The 27,168-nt window shown below is 41.3% G+C and overlaps 1 protein-coding gene across 1 annotated transcript; it reads right to left on the reverse strand.

The window, feature by feature from the left end:
• Positions 1–24,863: 24,863 nt before the first annotated feature.
• On the reverse strand, positions 24,864–25,762 carry LOC125121876 (40S ribosomal protein SA-like). Its single transcript, XM_047770190.1, is given in 2 exon segments — positions 24,864–25,591; positions 25,594–25,762. Coding segments are annotated over 2 exon segments (897 nt in total).
• Between the last annotated feature and the right edge of the window lie 1,406 nt (positions 25,763–27,168).

The raw sequence follows: 27,168 nt of genomic DNA on the forward strand, positions 1-27,168 counted from the left end.
GGGCGTTTGCGGGTCACTACGCTCCGCGGGTGCCCACGCCTGCCCTCTCCCCTCACGGCCTGCTCTCGGCGCCCACCCCCTCGCGTCCCTCCTGGGCCTCCTCTCTCTTTCCCCTAGCCGCGTCTTCTTCCTCCCGCCCTTTCCCCGGAGTCTCGGTCACTGCTGGTGCCCTTGGGCGCGCGGAGCGTAGAAGGTGCTGTTCCCGGGTTCCCGGACTCCCGGCTCCGGCCGCCAGAGAGCAGCAAGCGCCTGGGATTCTACAGACTGCGGACTGGACTGCGCCTTGTCGCGGCGGGTCGCTTCCAGGGACTACCTGGCTACCTGGATGGATCTACTGCACTTCTCTCAAGGTACTGGACAAGGGAGGGTCTCAAACACCTCTGTCCAGTGCTGTGGCGTGGAAAGCTCCGGGCAGGGGTCGCAAGCTTTGCAGGCCTGTGATGGGAGAAGGAACAGGAGACTAATTATATGGTTACAGCCTTCAGACCCGGCCGAGAACCCATTGGTTGGTCAGCATATACCAACTTCCGTACTGTTACTTTACTCCGTATCAGATGTCGGAATAAAATTCCCTATTGCTACCCTGAATAAGTGGCCTCGTCCTAGGGAGGGAGGATTTACATGCTGGAGGGTGGGAAAGGCCACTTGGCGGGATGGCCGAAGGAGGTGGGGCAGACAGTCTGGCTCCAAATCTAGGCTCCGCCCCATGTTAGCTGTTTGACCTCTTTGTGTCTCAGTTCCTCATCTGTAACTGGTGTGAAGGTTTAATGAGTTAATATGTGTTAAGGCCCCAGAGCTGTGCCTGCGTTGGTTAGCTGAGTGAGACTAGGCAGGGTGGGATTTAAACCGGGAGGACTGGAGGGCAGAGGGAATGTAGAGCTGGCATGAACCTGGAACAGGTGGAAGAGTGGGTTTGCGGTGCCTCTTGTTCACTAGAAAGATTGGCTAGGGAGAGACCAAAAGAGACCATTCCTTTGGCCAATATAAAAATACTAACCAAGCTGCTGTCCTGCCTCAGGCCATGTTGGACATTCTGGGTGGCAGGGCAGGGGGGAATTGCAGGGAGGATAATGGCATGGAGTAGGTGGGGGATGAGGAAGTCTGGAGTGGTGATGACGACCTGTTTGGAGAGGTGTCTGAGAAGGGGCGGAGAACTCATAACCTTAGTGCCCATTGGCTGTGAATGGCATCTCTGGATGTCCTAGATGAGAAGATGCTTTGGAGAAGAAGCAGAAAAATGGGATAAATTTTGAGAGATGGGTGAATGTCCTGTCCCCCCCACCCCCTGTGCGCCATGTAGGAAGCTGTTATAGTCATAGGTTAGAAACAGCTCTTTCAAGGTCTTCAGCTTCCCATTGTATGTTCCATCTTTTACTTGGTCTTTGGAAGCTTACTGTGGAGAGTTGAAATGAAAGCAAGGTGCCTTATTAGGATTACTTGGCAGCTGACCAAAAGCCACTTATTTGATTATTTATGCTAATATTTATCTAAAATTAATGGAGTTAGCAGTTAGTGACTGTATTGCTCATCATAGTTGAAATGGTAGTAGCTGGGGATGGGCACCAGTGGAATGATATTCTTCCTTCAAGCTTGGCAAGCAGCCCACTGCTCTGGGGACCCTTGGTGTAACTTTTTGCTTTGCAGCTGTGTTTGTTTTTGCTCCTAAGAGATATTCTTTTGCTTCTTTTTATTTTTTTTTTCATGAGAGGAAATAAGCTGGGAAGCAGAATATTGGACAAAGTTGGAAGACCCCCAAGTTGAAAAACTCTCAGAGAGGGGCAGAGATTAGTTATGGTAGGTTAAAAGCTGAAATAGGCAACCCCCAAACTTTAGTAGGTAACACAGTAAAACTTCATTTTCTCATTTATTCAGCATCCAATGTACCCATTGGGCAGCTCTCCTGGACAGATCTCCATGGAATGACTCAGGGATCCAGACTTTTTCCATTGTGTGGCTCCACCATTTTCTAGAACTCTAGAATTCTCCAGGGCCCTGGAGACTCTTCTAGATTGTCTACATCCAGCTGCCCAAAGAACAAAAGGGGAATGTGAACAATTATGTAGGCATTTCAGGAGCCAACACAACAATCGTGTCTAAGCTCTTGCCTCTACTTAGATGCAAGGGAGAAATGTGGCTCAGCCAAGTGCCTAAGAATAGGGAATGGATTTGATGACCATCAGCCTGTGGCACATTATGCTGCAGGAAAGCAGGAGTCCCGGGAAGACTCCATCTGAGCATTAACTTGGCAATGCCTGATGCTTGGATTATGCAAAGAGCAGGCAGATTGGCTGTTCTGAACTTCTGGCTAATACTCTATCCAGGCCCAATGGATACTTTTCACGTGGCTATTCCTTCAAGACCAGGCGCAACATGTACATTTCCTGTATGATTTACTAAAAAAGGGTTAAAGTTGAAAATGCCATTTGGGAATGTCTGGTGACAATGCCAGTGCCAATCTCTTCAGCTCTGGAAATGCAAAAGGAGGATTAAGGTGGGCAGTGGGAACCCAACTAGCATTGCTTTAACCTTCATGGAGAATAAGCAATCTTTCTCTAGTAGAGTCCACTCAATGCCAAAGGGAATCTCTTACCTTCCTTTCTTAGTGCCAGAAATACCACCCTGATGATCTAAGTCTTCCAACTCCAAGAACCAGCATTTGTCATTATATTACAGATTCTTTGTATGTCCTAGTAGAGGTGACATCTAAGGTTACCATCTCCTCCAGCCCCTGGAGACCTGATTACCCATTGCAGTATGCAGAATGGGAGGATGGGAAAGAAGTTCCATAGGGATATTCTGTGGTAATGAAAAGAAATATGAGAAAGTTCTAGGTGTAAATTTGGCTAACTTGACAGATTCCCTGACTCCCAGAATGGAGCAACAAATGCTTAAGAGGGAGATTTCCTAAAACAGAATCAAAATAGGCCCATCAACCATGAGGAAGTGGTCTATATATAATCAACCTGAGAGGCCAGGCAGGGTTCCTCGACTCTGGTCCCAGTTAGGGAGGCTGAAACAGCTCCTCCTGGGATGTCAACCTTCCAGTTCATTAGTAAGATGGCACAAAGCCATTTTCCATTTCCTTTCTCCTGGGCCAAGGTTCAGTCTCTGGAGAAGACAGTGAAGAAAGGAAGATTTCCCTCGACAATGGTTCCATGAAGGAAAGAAAGGATGAAAGAAGCAAAAAATCCCAAGTATCCCAGGAAAAAAATTAGGAAGTGAGGCGGGCCTTCCCCACTTTAGTGCTCACTGACCCTATCCCCTGGGCTCTCACCAACTCTCCCTTACTCTTTCCTTAGTGGGTTGGTCACTTAGTCTCTATGGTCCTCTGTTTCCCCATAAATGTAAAATAGTGATGATAACTCTGTCCCACATGGGGATTAAGTGTTTGCAAAAATCCCATTTCCTTCTCCTCTGGTTCCCCAGTATCTATGATTTACTCCTCTGTTGAATAGTGTTTTGAAATTTGATTGTTTATTTGTGGTATCTGGAGATAATGACCCTCTTGGGCTTTTCAGCGACTGTGACATATTTGTCTTTTTGTGCTCAGCAGCTAGTGCAGTGCTGGCCTCTTGAAGTTGCTCAGTGAATGCCTGCTGAGATAGTGGATGAGAGTATGGATCAACAAATGAAGAAATGAATGAATGCTTGAAAGCCTGAAGGGCTGTACACCTCTGTCACTGAGGGTTAGAGTATGTGTCTGTACCAGAGTTCCAGACTTTTGTAATAGATGACTGGGGAGGGCTTTCACACATTCCAGGGAGTCTGGTTTGCTAGGCAGGAGTGAATATCTTTCTCCACGGAGGAATGCTTCTGAGAGGCGTCAACTAGGATGACTGACTACATTTATCGTTAACTTACCTTGGATATTTATGGGTAAGACAGGATATTGTGTGCATTTATCTCGTGCATTTTCCTTTCTTTTTCTTTTTTCTTTTTAGGGCTGCACCTACAGCATATAGAAGTTCCCGGGCTAGGGGTTGAACAGGAGCTGTAGCTGCCAGCTTACACCACTGCCTCAGCAATGTGGGATCCAAGTGGCATCTGGAACCTATGCCACAGCTTGTGACAACACTGGATCCTTAACCACTGATTGAGGCCAAGGATTGAACCTGTATCCTCATGGATACTAGTTGAGGTCTTAACCTGCTGAGCCACAATGGGATCTCTGCATTTTCCTTTCTTGGAACACACTCATTGACTTAAATTGAGGAACTTTTATTTGTCTTGGTTTTTCTCTTGTAAAATGGGATGATGTTTCACTAGTGTGCTTTCTGTTTACAATACTGATACATGTCCTTATTAATAAAGGTGATCAGTTGGGAAGTAGGCCATCTACCTCTTTGATCTGCAGGGCTATAATAGTGAGGTTGTCCAGAGAAACAGGCAATGGGAGAGAGATATACATACCTTCAAATAAATAAATAAATAAATAAATTAATTAATTAATTAAAAAGTATTTAAACTTTACTATTTTTTTTATTTTAAAAAAAATTTTTTTTTCTTTTGTCTTTTATCTTTATAGGGCTGCAGCCATGGCATATGGAGGTTCCCACGCTAGGGGTCCAGTCAGAGCTGTTGCTGCTGGCCCATGCCAGAGCCACAGCAATGCCAGATCCAAGCTACATCTGTGACCTACACTGCAGCTCATGGCAACGCTGGATCCTTAACCCACTGAGCGAGGCCAGGGATCGAACCTGCAACCTCATAGTTCCTAGTCAGATTTGTTTCCACTGCACCACAATGGGAACTCCTAAACTTTATTTTTGTTTTAAGGAATGGGCTCACTTAATAGTGGGGGATGGCAAGTCCAAAATCTGTAGGGCAGTCTGGATATTCAGAGTTGAAGTTGAAATCTTGAATTTGAAATTGGTAGGGCAGGCCAGCAGGCTGGAGACGCAGGTATGTTTTTTTCTTTTTTTGAGGGGAAGTGATTTATATTTTTAATTCATTTTGGGGGAAATTATTTATAATTAAAATTTTATTTATGATTTTTATTGGAGTAGAGTTGACTTACAATGTTGTATTTGTTTCCGTGTATAGCAAAGTGAATCAGTCATACATATAAATATATGCATTCTTTTTTCCCATGTAGGTTACTATAAACTGTTGAATAGAATATATTCAATAGTCGGTATATTGAATTGAGTAAATATATTGAGTATATTTTCCTGTGCTATGCAGTATGTTCTCTTTAATCATCTATTTTATACAGTAGTGTGTATTCTTCCCACCCTCCCGATTCTTCCTTCCCCACAACAGTTTCCCCTATGATAACCATAAAATTGGTTTTGAAATCTGTGAGTTTGTTTCTTTTTAAAAATAAGTTCTTTTGTATCATTTTTATTAGATTTCACATATAAGTGACAGCATGTGATATCTGTCTTCCTCTGTTTTACTTACTTCACTCAGTATGATAATCTCTAAGTATCTATTACAGTTATTACAAAACATTGGCTAAATTCCCAGTGTTGTACAGTACATCCTTGAGTCTGTCTTATCCCCAATAATTTGTACTTACCAATTCCCCACTCCTATGTTGCCATTCCCTACCCCTCCCACCAGTAGCCACTAGTTTGTTTTCCATATCTGTAAGTCTGCTTCTTTTTTTTGCTAGATTCATAATTTATTGTATTTTTTAGATTCCACCTATAAGTGCTATCATACAGTATTAGTCTTTGTCTGAGTTATTTCACTTAGCATAATGCCCTCAAAGCCCATTCTTGCAACCTGCAACCTCATGGTTCCTAGTCGGATTCGTTTCTGCTGCGCCATGACAGAAACTCCTATCTTTAGTTTTTTAAGGAACCGCCATAATGTTCTTCATAGTGGTTGTACCAATTTACAATCCCACCAGTAGTGTAGGAGGGTTCCATTATCTCCAGCCCTCTCCAGCATTTATGATTTGTAGATTTTTGGATGATGGCCATTCTGACTAGAGTGAAGTGATACCTCATTGTAGTTTGATTTGCACATCTCTAATAATTAGTGATGTTGAGCATCTTTTCATGTGACCTTTGGCCATCTGTATATCTTTGTTGGAGAAATATCTATTTAGTCCTTCTTCCCATTTTTAAAATTTATTTTATTTTATTTTTATTTTTTGGCTGTCCTGTGGCATGTGGAGTTCCCAGGCTGAGGATCAGATCCAAGCCACAGTTGCAGCCCATGTTGCAGCTGCAGCAACGCTAGATACTTTAACCCACTGTGCTGGACTGAACACACTGAACTGCATCCTAGTGCTGCAGAGACACTGCTGATCCCATTGCACCACAGAGGGAACTCCAGTTTGTTTGTTTTCTTGATATTGAGTTGTATGAACTGTTTGTATATTTTGGAGATTAAGCTCTTGTTGGTTGCATCATTTGCAAATACTTTTTCCCATACTGTAGGTTGTCTTTTCGTTTTGTTTATGGTTTCCTTTGCTGTGCCAAAGCTTTTACAGGGTTTAATTAGATCTTATTTGTTTGTTTTTGTTATTTCCATTACTCTAGGAGATGGATTCAAAATGATACTGCTGCAATTTATGTCAAAGTGTGTTCTGCCTATGTTTTTGTCAAGGAGTTATATAGTATCTGGTCTTAACATTTAGGTCTTTAATCAATTTTGAGAGTTTTGTTTTGTTTTTTTCTATTTATTTATTTTTAAATTTTATTTTTTCCCATAATCCTTGCTTTTATTTATTATTTTTATTTTTAAATGAATTTATTACATTTATAGTTGTACAATGATCATCACAACCCAATTTTATAGGATTTCCATCCCACAACCTCAGCACATCCCCCCACCCCCACAACCTGTCTCCTTTGGAAACCATAAGTTTTTCAAAGTCTGTGAATCAGTATCTGTTCTGCAAAGAAGTTCATTGTGTCCTTTTTTAAGATTCCACATGTCAGTGAAAGCATTTGATGTTGGTGTCTCATTGTCTGACTGACTTCACTCAGCATGATAATTTCTAGGTCCATCCATGTTGCAAAAAATGCTGGTATTTCTTTCCTTTTAATGGCTGAGTAATATTCCATTGTGTGTATGTACCACATCTTCTGGATCTACTCCTCTGTTGATGGACATTTAGGTTGTTTCCATGTCTTGGCTGTTGCAGATAGTGCTGCAATGAACATCAGAGTATATGTGTCTTTTCAAGTCATGGTTTTCTCTGGATAGATGCCCAAGAGTGGGATTGCTGGATCAAATGGTAGTTCTATGTTTAGTTTTCTGAGGAATCTCCATACTGCTTTCCACAGTGGTTGCACCAATTTACAATCCCACCAACAGTGTACTAGGGTTCCTTTTTCTCCACACCCTCTCCAGCACTTATTGTTTGTAGACTTTTTGATGATGGCCATTCTGGCCAGTGTAAGGTGATACCTCATAGTGGTTTTGATTTGCATTTCTCTAATAATGAGTGACGCTGAACATCTTTTCATGTGTTTTTTGCCCATCAGTATGTCTTCTTTGGAGAACTGTCTGTTTAGATCTTCTGCCCATTTTTGGATGGGGTTGTTTGTTTTTTTGGTATTGAGCTGCAGAATGTGTTTATTATATAAACTTTGGAGATGAATCTCTTGTCAGTTGATTCATTTGCAAAGATTTTCTCCCATTCTGTGGGTTGTCTTTTCATTTTATTTAGGGTTTCCATTGCTGTGCAGAAACTTTTAAGTTTGATTAGGTCCCATTTGTTTATTTTTGTTTTTACTGTCATTACTCTAAGAGGTGGATCTGAGAAGATGTTGCTGTCGTTTATGTCAGAGAATGTTTGGCCTATGTTTTCCTCTAAGAGTTTTATAGTGTCTGCTCTTATATCTAGGTCTTTAATCCATTTTGAGTTTATTTTTGTGTATGGTGTTAGGGAGTGTTCTAATTTCATTCTTTTCCATGTGGCTGTCCAGTTTTCCCAGCACCATTTATTGAACAGGCTGTCTTTTCTCCATTGTGTATTCTTGCCTCCTTTGTCATAGATTAGTTGGCTATAGGTGTGTGAGTTTAATTCTGGGCTTTCTATCCTGTTCCACTGATCTATATATCTGTCTTTGTTCCAGTACCATACTGTTTTGATGGTTGTTGCTTTGTAGTATAGTCTGAAGTCAGGGAGCCTGATTCCTTCAGCTCCATTTTTCTTTTTCAGGATGTCTTTGGCTATTCTGGGTCTTTTGTGCTTCCAAACAAACTTTAAACTATTTCGTTTGAGTTCTATGAAAAATGTCCTTGGTAATTTGATAGGGATTGCATTGAATGTGTAGATTGCCTTGGGTAGTATAGTCATTTTGATAATATTAACTCTTCCAATCCATGAGCATGGTATGTCTTTCCATCTAGTTGTGTCATCTTTGATTTCCTTCATCAGTGTCTTATAGTTTTCAGACTACAGGTTTTTTGTCTCTTTAGGTAGGTTTACTCCTAGGTATTTTATTCTTTTGGATGCGATGGTAAACAGGATTGCTTCCCTAATTTCTCTTTCTGATCTTTCATTGTTAGTATATAGAAATGTTGTCGATTTCTGTGTATTAATTTTGTATCCTGCAACTTTGCCAAATTCATGATGAGCTCTAACAGTTTTCTGGTAGAGTCTTTAGGATTCTCTAGGTATAGTATCATGTCATCTGCAAATAGTGATAGTTTTACTTCTTCCTTTCCAATTTGGAATCCTTTTATTTCTTTTACCTCTCTGATTGTGTGACTAGGGCTTCCAAAACTATGTTGAATAGTAGTGGCGAGAACAGACATCCTTGTCTTGTTCCTGATCTCAGCAGAAATTCTTTCAGCTTTTCACCATTGAGAATGATGTTCGCTGTGGGTTTGTCATATATGGCCTTTACTATGTTGAGGTAGATTCCCTCTATGCCCACTTTCTGGAGGGTTTTTATCAGAAATGGGTGTTGGATTTTGTCAAAGGCTTTTTCCACGTCTATTGAGAGGACCATATGATTTTTATTCTTCAGTTTGTTAATGTGGTGTATCACACTGATGGATTTGTGGATATTGAAGAACCCTTGCATCTCTGGGATAAATCCCACTTGATCATGATGTACAATCCTTTTAATGTATTGTTGGATGTGGTTTGCTAGTATTTTGTTGAGGATTTTTTGCATCTATATGAATGATATTGGCGTATAATTTTCTTTTTTGTGGTGTATTTCTCTGGTTTTAGTATCAGGGTGATGGTGGCCTCATAGAATGAGTTTAGGAGTATCCCTTCCTCTGCAGTTTTTTGGAATAGTTTCAGAAGGATAGGTATTAGCTCTTCTCTAAATGTTTGATAGAATTTGCCTGTGATGCCATCTGGTCCTGGACTTTTGTTTTTTGGAAGTTTTTAAATCACAGTTTCAATTTCAGTTTTTGTGATTGGTCCGTTCATCTTTTCTATTTCATCTTGGTTTAGTCTTGGAAGATTGTACCTTTCTAAGAATTTGTCCATTTCTTTTAGGTTTTCCATTTTATTGGCGTATAGTTGCATATAGTAGTCTCTTATGATCCTTTGTATTTTTGTGATGTCCATTTTTACTTTTCCTTTTTCACTTCTAATTTTATTGATTTGAATCTTCTCTCTTTTTTTCTTGTTAAAGTCTGGCTAAGGGTGTATCAATTTTGTTGCTCTTTTCAAAGAACCAGCTTTTCATTTCATTGATTTTGTCTATGGTCTTCTTCATTTCTATTTCATTGATTTATGCTATGATCTTTATGATTCCTTTCCTTCTACCAACTTTAGGTCTTGTCTGTTCTTCTCTCTCTAGCTGCTTTAGATGTTAAGTTAACTTGTTTATTTGAGCTTTTTCTGTTTCCTGAGGTGGGCTTGTATTGCTGGAAACTTTCCTCTTAGAATGGCTTTTGCCACATCCCATAGGTTTTGGAGTGTCGTATCTTTGTTGTCATTTGCTTCTAGATATTTTTAAATTTCCTCTTTGATTTCTTCAATGATCCATTGGTCGTTTAGTAACATGTTGTTTAGTCTCCACGTGTTTGTGGTTTTTTTTTTCTGCAGTTTTTTTCTTGTTGTTGATTTCCAGTCATATAGTATTGTGGTCAGAAAAGCTGCTTGATATGATTTCAATTTTCTAAAAGTTACTGAGTGTGATTTGTAGCCAAGGATGTGATCAATCTTAGAGAATGTTCTTTGTGCACTTGAGAAGAATATGTATTCTGCTGTTTTTGGATGGAATGTCCTATAAGTATCTATTAAGTCCATCTGATCTATTGCTTCATTCAGGGCCTGTGTTTCCTTATTAATTTTTTGTCTGGATGATCTGTCCATTACTGTAAGTCGGGTGTTAAAATCCCCCACAATAATATTGTGTTATTGCTGATTTCTCCTTTTAAGGTTGTTAGGAGTTGCCTTATATATTGTGGTGAACCTGTGTTGGGTGCATAGATATTTAAAACTGTTACATCTTTTTTTTTGGATTGATCCTTTGATCATTAGGTAGTGACCTTCCTTGTCCCCGAAAATATTCTTCATTTTAAGTCTATTTTGTCTGTTATGAGTAATGCTACTCCAGCTTTCTTTTGATTCCCGTTTGCATGGAATATTTTCTTCCATCCTCTCACTTTCAATTTGTATGTGTCCCTAGAAGAGAAGTGGGTCTCTTGAAGACAGTATATATATGGATCTTGTTTTTGTATCCATTTAGCCAGTCTATGTCTTTTGGTTGGGGCGTTTAGTCCATTAACATTTAAGGTAATTATTGATATGTATGTTCTTATTGCGATTGTATTAATTGCTTTGGATTTGTTTTTGTTGTTGTTTTTTCTTCCCTTATTCTCTTGTTCTCTCCTCTTCTGGTTTGATGACTATCTTTAGTATTGTATTTGCATTCATTTTTCTTATTTGTGTATGTATCAGTTGTACATTTTTGGCTTGCAGTTATTTTGAAGTTTTGCTATGAGTCTATATATATATATATATATATATATATATATATATATATGTATGTATATATATATATGAGATTATTTTAAGTTGTTGGTCTCTTAATTTCAAGTGCATCTCCAGTGTCCTGCATTTGTACCCACCTCTTCTCATGATTTCTGATTTGGGTGGCATAATTTTGCAGGGATGATTTTATATCTTTACTGTATATATACCTTTACTGGTGAGCCTTGTCATTTGTGGCATTTTTGTTTCCTGTTGTGGCCTTTTCTTTTCTGCCTAAAGAAGTTCCTTTAGTATTTATTGGAAAGCTGGTTTAGTGTTGCTGAATTCTCTTAGCTTTTGCTTATCTGTGAAGGTTTTGATTTCTCCTTCAAATCTGAATGAGATCCTTGCTGGGTAAAGTAATCTTGGTTGGAGGTTTTTTCCTTTCATCACATTAAGTATATCATGCCACTCCCTTCTGGCTTGCAGAGTTTCTGCTGAAAAATCAGCTGATAACCTTATCAGGTTCCCTTATATGTTATTTGTTTCTTTTCCCTAGCTGCTTTCAATATTTTCTCTTTGTCTTTAATTTTGGTCAGTTTGATTAATATGTGTCTTGGGGTGTTCCTCCTTGGGTTTATTTTATGTGGTACTCGTTGTGCTTCTTGGATTTGAGTGAGTGGTTCCTTTCCCATGTTAGGGAAGTTTTCAGCTATTATCTCTTGGAATACTTTTTCTGTCCCCTTCTCTCTCTCCTCATTCTGGCACCTCTATAATATGGATGCTGGTGCGTTTAACATTGTCCCAGAGTTCTCTGAGACTCTCTTCATTTGTTTTCAATCTTTTTTCTCTATTCCATTCCACATCCATAATTTCCACTAATCTGTCCTCCACCTCGCTTATTCGTTCTGCCATTTTGAGTTTTTTTAAAATTTTTTGCTTTTTGGGGGTTTATTTTGGCCACATCCATGGCATGTTGAAGTTCCCAGGCCAGGGATCAAATCTGAGCTGCAACTGTGACCTGCGCCACAGCTGCAGTAATGCCAAATCCTTAACCCACTTCACCTGGCTGAGGGTTGAATCTGCACCTCTGCAGTGACCTGAGCCACTACAGTTGGATCCTTAAACTCACTGTGCCACAACAGGAACTCTCATTTTGAGTTTATGTTTGTGTATAATGTTAGAGAACATTCTGATTTCACTCTTTTACATGTAGATGTCCAGTTTTCCCAGCACCACTTATTGAAAAGACTGTCTTTTCTCTATTGTATAGTCTTGCTTCCTTTGTTGTGCATTAATTGGCTATAGGTTCATAGATTTATTTCTGGGCTTTCCATCCTAAATCAGTGATCTACATTTCTGTTTTTGTGTCAGTACCATACTGTTTTTAATTACTGTTGCTTTGTAGTACAGCCTGATTTCAGAGAACCTGATTTCTCCATCATTTTTCTTTCACAAGATTTCTTTGGCTATTCAAGGTCTTTTGTGTTTCCATACAAATTAAAAAACTTGTTGTTCTAGTTCTGTGAATAGTGCCACTGGTAATTTAATAGGGATTGTACTGAATCTGTAGATTGCCTTGGGTAGTATAGTCATTTTGACAGCATTGATTCTTCCAATCCAAGAGCATGGTATATCTTTCCATCTGTTTGTGTTATCTTCGATTCCTTATCAGTGTCATGTAGTTTTCAGAGTACAGGTCTTTTGCCTCCTCAGATTTGTGTATTCCTAGATATTTTATTCTTTGTGATGTGATGGTAAATGGGATTATTTCCTTATTTTCTCTTTCTAATCTTTCATTGTTAGTATATAGAAATGCAGTATATTTCTGTATATTAATTTTGTATCCTGCAACTTTATCAAATTCATTGATGAGCTCTAGAAATTTTCTGGTAGCTTCTTCAGGAATTTTTATGTATAGAAATGTCATCTGCAAACAGTGACAGTTTTACTTCTTATTTTCCAATTTTGACCTTTTAAATTTCTTTTTCTTCTCTAATTTCTGTGGCCAGCACTTCCAAAAGCTATGTTGAATAAAAGTGGTGAGAGTGGACATCCTTGTCTTGTTCCTGATCTTAGAGGGAATACTCTCTGTTTTTCACCATTGAGTATTATGCTAGCTGTATTTTTGTCATATATGGGCTTTATTATGTTGAGGTAGATTCCTTCCATGCCCACTTTCTAGAAAGTTTATATGATAAATTGGAGTTGAATTTTGTCAAAAGCTTATTAGACTCCTATTGAAGTGATCATACGGAGATTATTCTTGAATTTGTGCCACTCCCTTCTGGCCTGCAGAATTTCTGCTGAAAAATCAGCTGACAATCTTATGGGGATTCCCTAGTATTTTATCTGTTGCTTTTCCCTTGCTGCTTTTAATGTTCTCTCTTTATCTTTAATTTTTGCCATTTTAATTACACTGTGTTTTGGTGTGTTCCTCTTTTGGTTAATTCTGAATGGGACCCTCTGTGCTTCCTGGATTTGTGTTACTACTTCCTTTCCCAGGTTAGGGAGGTCTTCAAAATATTTTCTCAGACCATTTTTCTCACTCTTCTCCTTCTGGGATGCTTATAAAGTGAATATTAGTGTGTTTGATGTTGTTCCAGAGGTCTCTTAAACTGTCTTCTTTTATTTTAATTTTTCTGTTCAGCAGCAGTGATTTCCACTACTTTGTCTTCCAGCTCACTGATTTGTTACTGTATCACTTAGTCTACTATTGATTCCTTCTATTGATTTCATTTCAGTTATTGTATTATTCATCTCTGTTTTTTTTCTGCCACACCTATGGCATGTGGAATTTCTCAGGCCAGGGACTGAATCCAAGCCACAGCTATGACATATGTGAATGCTGGATCCTTAACCTATTATTGCCAGGCTGGGGATCAAACCTGAACTGCCAGAGACAACACTGGATCCTTAGCCCACTGTGCCACAGCAGAAACTCCTATTTGGTTGTACTTTATATTTTATAACTATTTCAAACTTCTAACTTCTCACTCTATGTTCCATTCTTCTCTCAAGTGCTTTGATAATCTTTATTACTATTACCTGTACTCTTTCTTGGGTAGATTGCCTATTTCCAATTCACTTAGTTTTTCTGGAGTTTTATCTTGTCCTTTGTCTGGAACATGTTCCTTTGCCACCTCATTTTGTCTAAATTGCTATTTGTATTTTTATTTATGTGGTAGGTGCAGTCCCCTCTTGTCACCTAAGCTATATGCTCGAGGGGTTCCCCCTAAGATGGCTATATGGGTCCTCCTTTTGTGGCAGGCTCACTGTGTCTGGTTGACTTGATTGGCCCCTAGCCTAGTTAGCTCCCAGGCTCTGCCTTGTGCAGATGCTCCTGGCTACTATATAGGGGGCCTGGTCACAATGTACCTGGCTTCAGAACTCCGGGTGGGGAGGGGCAAGGACAAGTGCTGGTGGGTAAAGTCAGAGTCCTGAAGGCTCTGGGGCCGTTGCCTGCTCACTGGAGAGTGAAGCCATCTTCTGGGTTTAGTGCTGGAGTACCATCAGGAAGAGCTGGTTCCTAGAGTCTGGTAGCAGGGCCAGGATCCCAGGGCTAATTTCAGATCATTGGTTGGCAGGGTAGCTTATTCCTAACACAGTTGAGTATGAGGTCTGGGGTTTACCAAAGCTGGTGATGGCCTGCTAATGGACAGGGCCAGGACCCAGATGGTCCTAGAGTAGGGTCTGGCCTGCTGTGGATGGGCTGGGTCTGAAAACTGCAGGATTATAGTTTTTGTTCCTCTTTTTAAAAAACGTATATATATATATAATTCATTTAAAAATATTATTTTCCATTATGGTTTATTATAGGATATTTAATATACTTCCCTGTGCTATATACAGTAGAGAATTCTCTATATAGTAGCTTACATCTGCTAACTTCAGCCTTCCACGTCATGTCTCCCCCACCCCCCTTCACCTTGACAACCACAAGTCTGTTTTCTTTGTACATGAATCTGTTTCTGTTTCATAAATAGGTTCATTTGTGTCATATTTTAGATTCCACATATAAGTGATATCATGTGGTACTTGTCTTTCTCTTTATGACTTACTTCACTTAGTATGAGAGTCTCTAGTTCCATCCATGTTGCTGCAAATGGTATTATTTTGTTCTTTTTTTATGGCTGAGTAGAATTCCATTGTATATATGTGCCGTTTCTTCTTTATCCATTCATCTGTTGATGGACATTTGTTTCCATATATTGGCTATTGTGAATAGTACTGCTATGAACATGGGGTGCATGAATTATAGTTTTTTATGGATATAGGCCCAGGAGAGGACTTTCAGGATTGTATAATTTTCTGAGGAACCTCCATATTGTTTTCCAAAGTGGCTGCACAAACATACATTCCCACCAACAGTGTAGGAGGGTTCCCTTTTCTCCATACCCTCTCCAGTATTTGTTATTTGTAGACTTATTAATGATGACCGTTCTGATGGATTTGAGGTGGTACCTCATTGTAGTTTTGATTTGCATTTCTGTAATAATTAGTGATGTGGAACATCTTTTCATGTGCCTGCTGACCATCCGTATATCTTTGGAGTAATGTCTATTTAGGTCTTCTGCCCTTTTTTCTTTCTTTCTTTCTTTGGGCCGAACGCATGGCATATGGAGGGTCCCAGGCTAGGGGTCTAATTGGAGCTACAGCTGCTGGCCTATGCCACAGCCACAGCAATGTCAGATCCGAGCCATGTCTGCAACCTACACCACAGTTCATGGCAATGCTGGATCCTTATCCCACTGAGTGAGGCCAGGGATTGAACTCACAACCTCATGGTTCTTAGATTCATTTCTGCTGTGCCACGACGGGAACTCCCTCTGCCCATTTTTCAATTGTTTTTTTTGTTTGTTTGTTTGTTTTGTCTTTTTGCCTTTTCTAGGGCTGCTCCCATGGCATATGGAGATTCCCAGGCTAGGGGTTTAATTGGAGCTGTAGCTGCCAGCCTGCGCCAGAGCCACAGCAACGCGGGATCCGAGCCACTTCTGCAACCTACACCACAGCTCATGGCAACACTGGATCCTTAACCCACTGAGCAAGGCCAGGAATCGAACCTGCAACTCCATGGTTCCTAGTCGGATTCGTTAACCACTGAGCCATGACGGGAACTCCTCAGTTGGGTTTTGTTGTTGTTGCTGTTGTTGAGTTGTATGAGCTGTTTGTATGTTTTGAAGATTGTGTTCTTGTCAGTCACATCATTTGCAAATATTTTCTCCCATTCTGTGGGTTGTCTTTTCATTTTGTTTGTGGTTTCCTTTGCTTTGCAAAAGCTTGTAAGTTTGATTAGTTATAATTTATTTTTGTCTTCTTTTCTATTGCTTTGGGAGACTTACCTAAGAAAATACTGGTACAATTTATGTCAGAGAATGTTTTGCCTATGTTCTCTTCTAGGAGTTTTATATGTTTAAATTTTTAAGTCATTTTGAGTTTGTTTTTGTGTGTGATGTGAAGATGTGTTCTAACTTCATTGATTTACTTGTGGTTGCCCAACTTTCCCAAATCACTGCTGAAGAGATTGCCTTTTTCCTTTGTGTTTTCTTGCCTCCTTTGTCAACGATTAATTGACCATAGGTGTGTGGGTTTATTTCTGGGCTCTCTATTCTGTTCTATTGGGCAATTATAGAAATCTAGAGTCTAATGTCTTCCCCCTGGTGGGGTAGGGTGATCTAGACCTACTGCAGGCTTCCTGAAGGGAAAGGCTGGTGCCTGCCCACTGGTGGATGGAGCTGGATCTTGACCCCCTGGTAGGCAGGGCCATTTCTAAGGACATGTCTAGCAGTGGCTGTAGGCTCAGGAAGTCTTTAGGCAGCCTGTCTGCTGAGGAGTAGGGCTGTGTCCCCACCCAGTTAGTTGTTTGGCCTGAGGCATCACAGCAGGGGTACTTATAGGCAGTTGGGTGGGGCCAGGTCTTGGTGCTAATGAGCCAAGATGGCATCCACCATCAGCAGTGTTCACATTATAGAATGTTCCCAAATATGGCTGCCACCAATGTCTATGTCACCAGGGTGAGCCATAGCTGCACCCACCTCTCCAGGAGACTCTCTGAGACCGTCAGATAGGTTTGGCCCTAGCTCTTGTCAAATTACTGCTTTTCCCTGGGTCCCAGGGCACATGAGATTTTGTATCCATCCTTTAGGAGTGAAGTCTCTATTTTCCCCAGTCTTATGGGGCTCCTGAAATTAAGCCCTGCTGGCCTTCAAAACCAAGTGCTCTGGGAGCTTATCTTCCCAGTACAGGACCCCCAGGCTGGGGAGCTTGATGTGGGCCTTTGAACTCTTACTCCTGTGGGAGAACTTCTGCAATATAATTATCCTCCTGTTTGTAGGTTGCCACCTGAGCAGAGGTGACTTGGGAATCTACACCTTCTGTCCATCTTGTTGTGGTTTCTTCCCTATCTTTAGTTGTAGATCTTTTCCGGTATGGTCTGGTCTTTTTTTTAATCAATGGTTGTTCTGCTTTTGGTGTGCTTGTGAGATCAGGGTCTTTCTACTCTATCATTTTGGCTGCTCTCCCCTATATTATGTTACTGAGGCAGAATTTCTTTTCTCTGGGAAACCTCAGTTTGTGTTCTTAAGGCCTTCAAATGATTGAGTGAACCCACCTACATTTTTGAGGATAATATACTTTATTTAAAGTCAGCTGATTATAGGAGTTCCCATTGTGGCTCAGTAGTTAAGGAACCCGACTAGTATCCATGAGAACATGGGTTCAATCCCTGGCCTTGCTCAATAGGTTAAGGATCCAGTGTTGCCGCGAGCTGTGGTGTAGGTCACAGACATGGCTTGGATCTGGTGTTGCTGTAGCTGTGGTGTAGGCTGGTGGCTACAGCTCCAATTCGACCTCTAGCCTAGGAGCCTCCATATGCCACAGGCATGGCCCTAAAAAGACAAAAAGACAAAAATAAATAAATAAAGTCAACTGATTTTAAAAGTTAACCTTTTTTTTTTGTCTTTTTGCCTTTTCTAGGGCCACTCCTGCAGCATATGTAGGTTCCCAGGCCAGGGGTCAAATCAGAACTGTAGCCGCCAGCCTGTGCCAGAGCCACAGCAAGGTGGGATTTGAGCCTTGTCTGCAACCTACACCACAGCTCACGGCAACACCAGATCCTTAACCCACTGAGCAAGGCCAGGGACCGAACCCACAACCTCATGGTTCCTAGTTAGATTCGTTAACCACTGCGCCATGATGGGAACTCCTAGAGGTTAATCTTATCTATAATATACCTTCACTGCAACATCTAGGATAGTGTTTGACCAAACATCAGGGAACCATAGCCTAGCTCTTCTTTTGTGTGATTAAATTATGATCCAATAGGTTTTTATTAGACATGTTTCAGAGGAGGCAAGACGGCGGAAGAGTAGGGGGACACACTCACCCTCTCCCACAAACACACACACAAAAAAACACATCTACACGTAAAACGACTCTCACAGAACGGCAACTGTATGCTGGCAGAAGAACTTAAACCTCCAAAAATGGTAAGAATCTCTTGACATAACTGAGTAAAATGAGAAAAGAGGAGAGAGAGAGAAGGGGAATCAGGATTGGACTGGCACTCCCGAGAGGGAGCTATGAAGGAGAAAGGGAACCCACACCCTGGAAAGTCACCTAACCAATGGAAAGATCAACAGAGTTGGAAGGCTCTTCAGATCCTGAGAAAAGCGCAGCAGCAGTTCTAATGTCTGAAAAGCAGAGTGAGAGCCAAACAGATCATCTGAACCACTGGTGCAGACACCAAAAATTGAGATGCTCAGGTGGGGTCTGGGCACCGAGACCTAGGCTCCAGAGGTTAGTCCCTGGGAGCAGGCTAGGGTTGGCAGTGTGGAGACAGCCTGAGGTGACTAGGAAGCAGTATGTCATGGGTGGAGGGAGCAATACGCAAAGGGCTGGGGAGTGGAAAGCCACAGCAGAGGGAACCCGGGAGAAGGTCTGGACCCACAGGAGAGATGAGGCTCCAGAGTTGGGGAGGGGAAGGAGGAGGGGCGGGCTGCCATAGAATACTCCTCGTACCCCAGCATGTGCACTTGCCTGCCAGCTAGTAGAGAGCAGAGCTTCCCAGAGCATCCCCCTCTCCTACCCCACGTGCGCCAGGCCAGAAGCCACCTGCCATCCTGGCGGACTGGCCCCACCACTCGTGGAAAGCCAACCACCACCATGGCTTTCCCTAGCCCGGCCTGCCAGCACAGAGGAAGCACCCCACTCCTGCAGAGCAAGCCTGCCAGCACCACTCACCCTTGGGAAGTGCTCCTTTGCCTTGGAGTGAGCCGGCTAGGCCCGCCTACCCTTGGGAAGCACTCCACTCCTGCGGAGCAAGCTGCCTAGAACCACCCACCATTGGGAAGATTTCCATGGCCCAGGAGCACCAGGGCAAGCCCTGTCCGGCCTCCACCACGGTGTGCACCTGCCAGTCCTGCCTGCCCTCGGGAAGTGCTCCTTTGCATTGGAGTGAGCTGGCTAGCCCCACCTGCCCTTAGGAAGCACTCCACTCCCATGAGCAAACTGCCCAGCACTGCCTGCCCTCAGGAAGAGCTCCACGGCCCATGAGTGCCAGGGCTTGCCCTGCCTGGCCACGGGAAGTGCATCTCCACCACAGTGCACACCTGCCAGTCCCGCCTGCCCTCAGGAAGTGCTCCTTTACCTTGGAGTGAGCCTGCCAAAACTGAAAGAAGAAATAGACCAACTGAACAGACCAGTCACTAGAAATGAAATCCAATTAGCCACTCTGGGTCTTTTGATTGGAGCATTCAGTCCACTGACATTTAAGGTGATAACTGATAGATGATTATTTATTGTCATTTTAAACCTCATTTTCCAGTTGATTCTATGATTCTCCATTCTTCCTTTCTTTTTTTGGTTGGATGGCTTCCAATTATTTTCTGCTTGAGTGCTTTTCTTTTCATTTTTTGTGAATGTAAAGTTGGGTTTGATTTGTGCTTGCCCTGTTTTTAAGTATGTTAACCCCTTCCTATAATTGTGTGTTTTAGCCTGATAGTCCTGTAGGTTCAAACACTTCATTACCATAATAAAAATTTTTTAAAAAGACATTCTATGATGCACCATCACCCTAATTCCAAAATCAGACAAAGATACCAGTATTTTTGATGAATATAGATGCAAAAATTCTCAACAAAATTTTAGCCAACCAAATCCAACAACATATCAAAAAGATCGTACACCATGACCAGGTGGGATCATCCCAGGTTCACAAGGTTGGTTCAACATATGCAAATCAATCAACATCATACACCACATAACAAAAGAAAAGTCAAAAACCATATGATCATTTCAATAGATGCAGAAAAAGCATTTTACAAAGCCCAACATCCATTTATGATAAAAACTCTCACCAAAGTGGGTATAGAGGGAGCATTCCTTAACATAATCAAAGCTATTTATGACAAACCCACAGCAAATATAATACTCAATGGAGAAAAACTGAAAGCCTTCCTACTAAAATCTGGAACAAGAAAGGGATGCCCACTCTCACCACTGCTATTCAAAATAGTAATGGAAATCCTAGCCACAGCAGTCAGACAAACAAAGGAAATAAAAGGCATCCAAATAGGAAGAGAAGAGATAAAACTATCACTGTATGCAGATGACATGATACTATACATAGAAACCTTAAGGACTCAACCCGAAAACTACTTGAACTGATCAACTAATTCAGCAAAGTAGCAGGATATAAGATTAACATCCAGAAATCAGTCACATTTCTCTGTACTAACAGCGAAATATTAGGAAAGGAATACAGAAATACAATATCTTTTAAAATTGCACCCCCAAAATCAAATACCTTGGAATACACCTGATCAAGGAGGTAAAGGAATTATATGCCGAGAACTATAAAACATTAATCAAGGAAATTAAAGAAGATGTAAAGAAATGGAAAGATATTCCATGTTCCTGGACTGGAAAAATTAATATTGTAAAAACGGCCGTACTACCCAAAGCAATCTACAGATTCAGTGCAATCCCTATCAGATTACCCATGACATTTTTCACAGAACTAGAACAATCCAAAAATTTATATGGAACCACACACACACACAAAAAAAAAAAACCCTCAGAATTGACAAAGCAATCCTGAGAAACAAAAACCAAGCAGGAGGCATAGCTCTCCCAGACTTCAGGCAATATTACAAAGCCACAGTCATCAAGACAGTGTGGTACTGGTACCAAAACATACATACAGACCAATGAAACAGAATAGAGAATGCAGAAATAAACCCTGACACCTGTGGTCACTTAATCTTTGACAAAGGAGGCAAGAACATAAAATGGGAAAAAGACAGTCTATTCAGCAAGAATTGCTGGGAAACCTGGACAGCTGCATGCAAATCAATGAAACTAGAACACACCCTTACACCATGCATAAAAATAAACTCAAAATGGCTTAAAGACTATTTAAGACAAGACACCATCAAACTCCTGGAAGAGAAGATAGGCAAAACATTCTTTGACATCAACCTTATGAATGTTTTCTCAGGTCAATCTCCCAAAGCAACAGAAATAAAAGCAAAAATAAAGCAATGGGACCTAATCAAACTGACAAGCTTTTGCACAGCAAAATAAACCAAAAAGAGAATAAAAAGACAACTTACAGAATGGGAGAAAATAGTTTCAAATGATGCAACTAATAAGGGTTTAATCTCTAGAACATACAAGCAACTTATACAAGTCAACAGCAAAAAAAGCCAACAACCCAATGGAAAAATGAGCAAAAGACCTGAATAGACATTTCTCCAAGGAAGATATATAGATGGCCAACAATCTCATGAAAAAATGCTCAACACCACTGATTATAAGAGAAATGAAAATCAAAACTACCATGAGATACCACCTCACACCAGTCAGAATGGCCATCATTAATAAGTCCACAAATAGCAAGTGCTGGAGGGGCTGTGGAGAAAAGGGAATCCTCCTGCACTGTTGGTGGGAATGTTAGCTGCTACAGCCACTATGGAGAACAGTATGGAAGTACCTTAGAAATCTATACATAGAACTACCATATGACCCAGCAATCCCACTCTTGGGCATATATACAGACAAAACTTTCCTTAAAAAAGACACATGCACTCGCATGTTCATTGCAACCATATTCACAACCAAGACATGGAAACAACCCAAATGTCCATTAATAAATGACTGGATTAGGAAGATGTGGTATATATACACAATGGAATACTACTCAGCCATAAAAAAACCCCGAAATAATGCCATTTGCAGTAACATGAATGGAACTAGAGACTCTCATACTGAGTGAAATAAGTCAGAGAAAGACAAATACCATATGATATCACTCATATCTGGTATCTAATACACAGCACCAATGAACCTTTACACAGAAAAGAAAATCATGGACTTGGAGAATAGACTTGTGGTTGGCTGGGGAGAGTGGGAGAGACTGGGGGAGATTGGGAGATTGGGATTAATGGATGCAAACTATTGCTCTTGGAATAGATTAACAATGAGATCCTGCTGTGTAGCACTGAGAACTATGTCTAGACACTTAAAACACAGCATGACAATGGGAGAAAAAATTATGTATACATGTATGTGTAACTGGGTCCTCATGCTGTACAGTGGGAAAAAAAAGTGTGTTGGGGGAAATAACAATAAAAAATAAATTAAAGTTAGAGAAAAAAAAAGAAATTTTTAGGTATGGCTTTTTGGAGATTTTACCCTGCTTTGGGTCCTGTTTTTGACCTTCAAGTTTATAATAGAAGAATCCACATCAGTCTGATCAGTTTCTGTCATTCTGCGATTCAGTATCTGAGGTGCTGACCAAAATGTATAAAATTTATATAGGTCAGGTAATCCTGGGTTATATATACCCAAAAGAATTCTAAATTCTTCTGTGTATAGTTGCTAATCTTATCTGGCTTTAGGGAAATCCTTAATTATAATTATTAATTCAGCTGTGGTCCAAGATTTAAATTCTACAGTTTTCTGCCTATCTAGCTTATGGAAAGGTTATGTCTTTAGAGGCAACTGACACTTAAGGATCTTTGAAGTTGTTTGGAAACTGTAGGGGCTGGACAGTTGTCAATGGGGGTGCGGAGGGCAAACAGTTGGGAATATAAGGGGGAGGAAGGAGGGCAGGGTCTAGGGAATTAACTGGAAGAAAAAGAAAAGGAGGATTTTCTAGGAAAATGAATATATTTTGTTGGTGCCTAAGTTTGTCAAAATGTTCATTAACTTGGCCAAAGAAATCTTTTAGTGAAGCAATTTTTAAATCAGAATTTCCTTTGAAGCCCTCTGCATACAGATCAAAATATCTTATTCCCTTTGTTTTCTAAAGCACTTGTCAAATGAATGATTTTGTTCAAGTCACATGTTACCCAGAGCTGCCATTGAAGGTCCTAATTATCCCTGGTGACGTTAATCCATTTAGAGAGAGAATTAGGATTCTAATGAAAATAATATAAGAAATAGGAGTTTTTTCTGGAGGAGGAGAGGACTCAGACAGCCCCATGAGAGCTGGCAGTGGTGGGTAGAAATGTGATGCTTGGGCATCTTGTGTCTTGGGCCCTCAGCTTGACAGTTGGTTGTCTCCAAATGCAAGGCTGACAATTTGTTCCCTACAGAGAGCCAATGAGAATAATGTCTCTGGGGAAAATATTGGGATGAAAGAAAAATATTACCCAGTTTTATTGGTGACCCACAGCCAAGTATGAATGAGAAGCACAGATTCACCTAGGAGGTTTATGAGGCTGGCTTGATCAACAAGCCTAAAGCCCAAATACTAAATACTGTGTCTGTGTTCTGCGCTGTGATTCTTCTTGTGACAAACAGCAACTTTGACAGCACCACACAAGTGGAAGCAAATTAGAGAGCAAAAGAGATGAAAAAGAATGGCCTAATTCCATCAAGGAGCTGAACTAATAGGAACCAATAACAAAACCTAGCACTAACCTAGTAATAAGTAGCTAGGGACAAAGGGGGAGGAGTTCAAATCCCTTTACTGCTGATTTACACTGTTGGTGTGGATTTGACAAGCTGTGAGCAGCAAGATACAAGGGGCCTTGTTATCTACAAATAATGTACGTGGCCAAAAGCTGGGGTCTGCTGTGAGGGGCAGTATATTGGTGAGACCTCCAGGAAAACTATGGAAATAAAAGAAGACCACCCAAATGAGAATGAACAAAGCCATTTCTTCAGAGCCTCCTCTAGCAAAGTAGTCAGCCACCATCACTTGAATTTGTTAGGGACTCAAAAGCAGGCAGGGGTAGGAAAGAATTACAGTTAAAAAAAAAAAAAAAGGAAGGCTTCAGGTGTGTTATGATTGGAAGTGGTTGTCATGGGAAAACTGGAGGGGGTCTGACTGGAAGAGGGGCATCTTATGTGATTAGTTTGGGGAACATTCTTGCCCTTCTCTAGTTGGTCCTGAGTTGGAAGCAGATACAAAAACAGGGAAGCTGAAAGTCATTGACCAATTTCTGACCATTCTGGGATGATTGCTACAGGGGTTTGGCTTCATCATAGGCCAGAGTTCTGTTGTCATATACGGTCTGGCCATTGTCCATTTGTATATTCAATATCTGAGAAGACATTGGTATACACAGTCTGGGTAAAGAAATAAGATGTACATTCAAGAACAAGACTGTGCCCAAGATAAGATAAGGGGATCCCTCTGAGGTCAAGCCGAAGGGTCAGGTTGTATGTGGATGGAGTGAGGGCTGTGTACTCAGGTGAGGGATTGGGCTGTGGGCAGGTGACTGGTCAAAGTGGAACAAGGAAGTTGGCCAGAGCCTGCCTGCCTTTCTTTCTTTCTTTCTTTCTTTCTTTCTTTCTTTCTTTCTTTCTTTCTTTCTTTCTTTCTTTCTTTCTTTCTTTCTTTCTTTCTTTCTTTCTTCCTTCCTTCCTTCCTTCCTTCCTTCCTTCCTTCCTTCCTTCTTTCTTTCTTTCTTTCTTTCTTTCTTTCTTTCTTTCTTTCTTTCTTTCTTTCTTTCTTCAATTTCAGAAACTTTATTTTCCATCCACCCATTTCTATTTTAATAGTTTATGGAAGAACGTAAGACCACTCAGTGGTCATTCCTACCCATTCAGTGGCCTGAGAAGTGGGAGCTGCAGACCAATCTTCAGTGGCAGGCTGAGCACTCCAGTCTTCAGCAGGGAACTGCTGGATGGGCACAGAGGGCACCTGCAGGCCTTCAGACCAATCTGCCACCTCAGGTTGAGTAGCAGTGAACTCAGGAGCTGGAGCAGTCCATTCACCCTGAAATTCCTCCTTGGTCACATCCTTCTCAGCAGCTGCCTGCTCTTCCTTTTCAATCTCTTCAGGACCTCTTTCGAAGTAGAGATCAGGCATGACTTCCTGTGGGTGTTCACGGGAGATGGTGCCACACGTGCGTGGAACTTCCCGGGCAAGCACCCCCCATATCAGACCCACTGAGCAAGCTCCCTTGTTGTTGCATGGGATAGCAATGTCCACGTAATGCAGAGGAGAGTCTGTGTTACACAGAGCAATGGTAGGCAGGTTAACATAAGAGGCCTCTGTGAGAGGCTGGTGCTCAGCCCTTGGATCAGTAACCACCAGAAGTCTTGGCTCCCAGAAGGCTGCCTGGATCTGGTTAGTGAGGGTTCCAGGAATAAAGCGGCCAGCAATAGGAGTGGCTCCAGTGGCAGCAGCAAACTTCAGCACAGCTCTCTGAGCAGTATTCCTGGAGGATATGACACTGACATTAGCTGGGTTTTCACTGGCAACAATGGCACGAGCAGCCATTAAAATTTCTCCCAGGCTTTCTTCAGATTTATGATGTAGATGCCATCACTTTTCCTTTGGTAGATGTACTGTTCCATTAGGAAGTCAAGATTGGTGCCACTTAGGTGGGTTTCTGCTGCAAGGAATTTGAGGATATCCTCCTCTTTCATTTGCAGGACATCAAGGGCTCCAGACATTGTGAAAGTTTCCCTTTAAGTTACCAAGGGAGTCGGGAACAACACCATATGGACCCCTGTCTGGGTAGCGCAGAAAGGAGAGACTTCTTCCTAAAGGTAGGTTACTCATGTAGGGCTGACTCAATAATGAGTCAGATGAGCCTAGGAAGCTCTATTTCTGACCAGCTTTGATTTAAGCTCTTCCTGCTTTCTGTTCATCTCCTTTGGCATTAGAGAGATCTTCCCCTAATTGCACCTGCTATATTTGAGGGAGTAGTTTTAGGTATAGTCTAGGGTTTGGGAGGAAGTGGCATGGCTTTGATAATAGGGGTCTGGGTGAAATTACACCCTGCAGTCTTTCCCTGCTGAGTGAGAAAAGTGTTATTACACCTGCCCACAAAGATGTTTTGACAAGCACATCCTCTGATAAACTAGAACTTCCCCTGTGCCATTGTGTTAAGGATCAAGATGTTGTTTTGCTGCAAACTTCCCAGGTTGGTAGGGGTGAGGAGATGGTGGAATGATAGGGGCCTTGTTCCTTTCATTTTGCTGTTTGACACATTTCTTTCTCTGTAAAAGATTGCCTCTGGAATAACTATAATCCATAATCTCTAGTTATTGATAATCTAGAGTTGATTGAATGGGGACCACAAGATTCTGCTAACAAAACCTTACTCATTGTCTTGTCACAGTGACTTGTGGCTTTTTTGGTTTGAGCATTGCCTTACATTCCTCTATTCATTCATTCCACAAATATGAATTATAGTGTATCAGGCCCTATATATATGGCACTTGGCTGGTTGCTGGGGGTAAAATGTAGAGTAAGAGATGGCCTTGACGTTCCTAAGTCTCACACGCTATCATGGGAGTCAGATGATAAAACAAAAGTGGACTGAATCTAGTGCAATGAACACACAGGGCACTATATAACATCATGGAGGATACTGGGTGACTCAGGTAAGAGGGTGGCATTTCAAATGATTTTTAGAAATACTAGGCTTGAGAAGAGCAGATAAATGCACCTCAGGCAGAAGAAGAACATGTAGCAATGTCTCAGGCTGGGAAAATCTTGGCATTCTTGGCACCAAAGGAAAGCTGATGAGTATGAGGATCAAGGGCATGAGCTGCAGCTAGAGAGGAAGCTGGGGTTGCACAGAGATGCAGAAAGGTATCTGTTTTTAATTCCAAATTTCCACATAGTAGAATCTTTTCAAGTAAACTATTTATTAAAATATAACATATATAGAGAAAAATGCAAAATCATAGGTAAATGAAATAAACATACCTGTTTAACTATTGCCAAGATCCAGAAACAGAATGTTAACCCACTCTCGTTCCTCTGGGAGACTCCAGTGGACAACTAGCCATTCTCACCTGCCAGTCCTGGCGTGGCCTCTTTGTCAGGGGCTCCTGCAGGCTGGTCATCT

Source organism: Phacochoerus africanus, chromosome 3 (assembly GCF_016906955.1).
Source record: "Phacochoerus africanus isolate WHEZ1 chromosome 3, ROS_Pafr_v1, whole genome shotgun sequence".
In the NCBI taxonomy this organism is placed as follows: domain Eukaryota; kingdom Metazoa; phylum Chordata; class Mammalia; order Artiodactyla; family Suidae; genus Phacochoerus; species Phacochoerus africanus.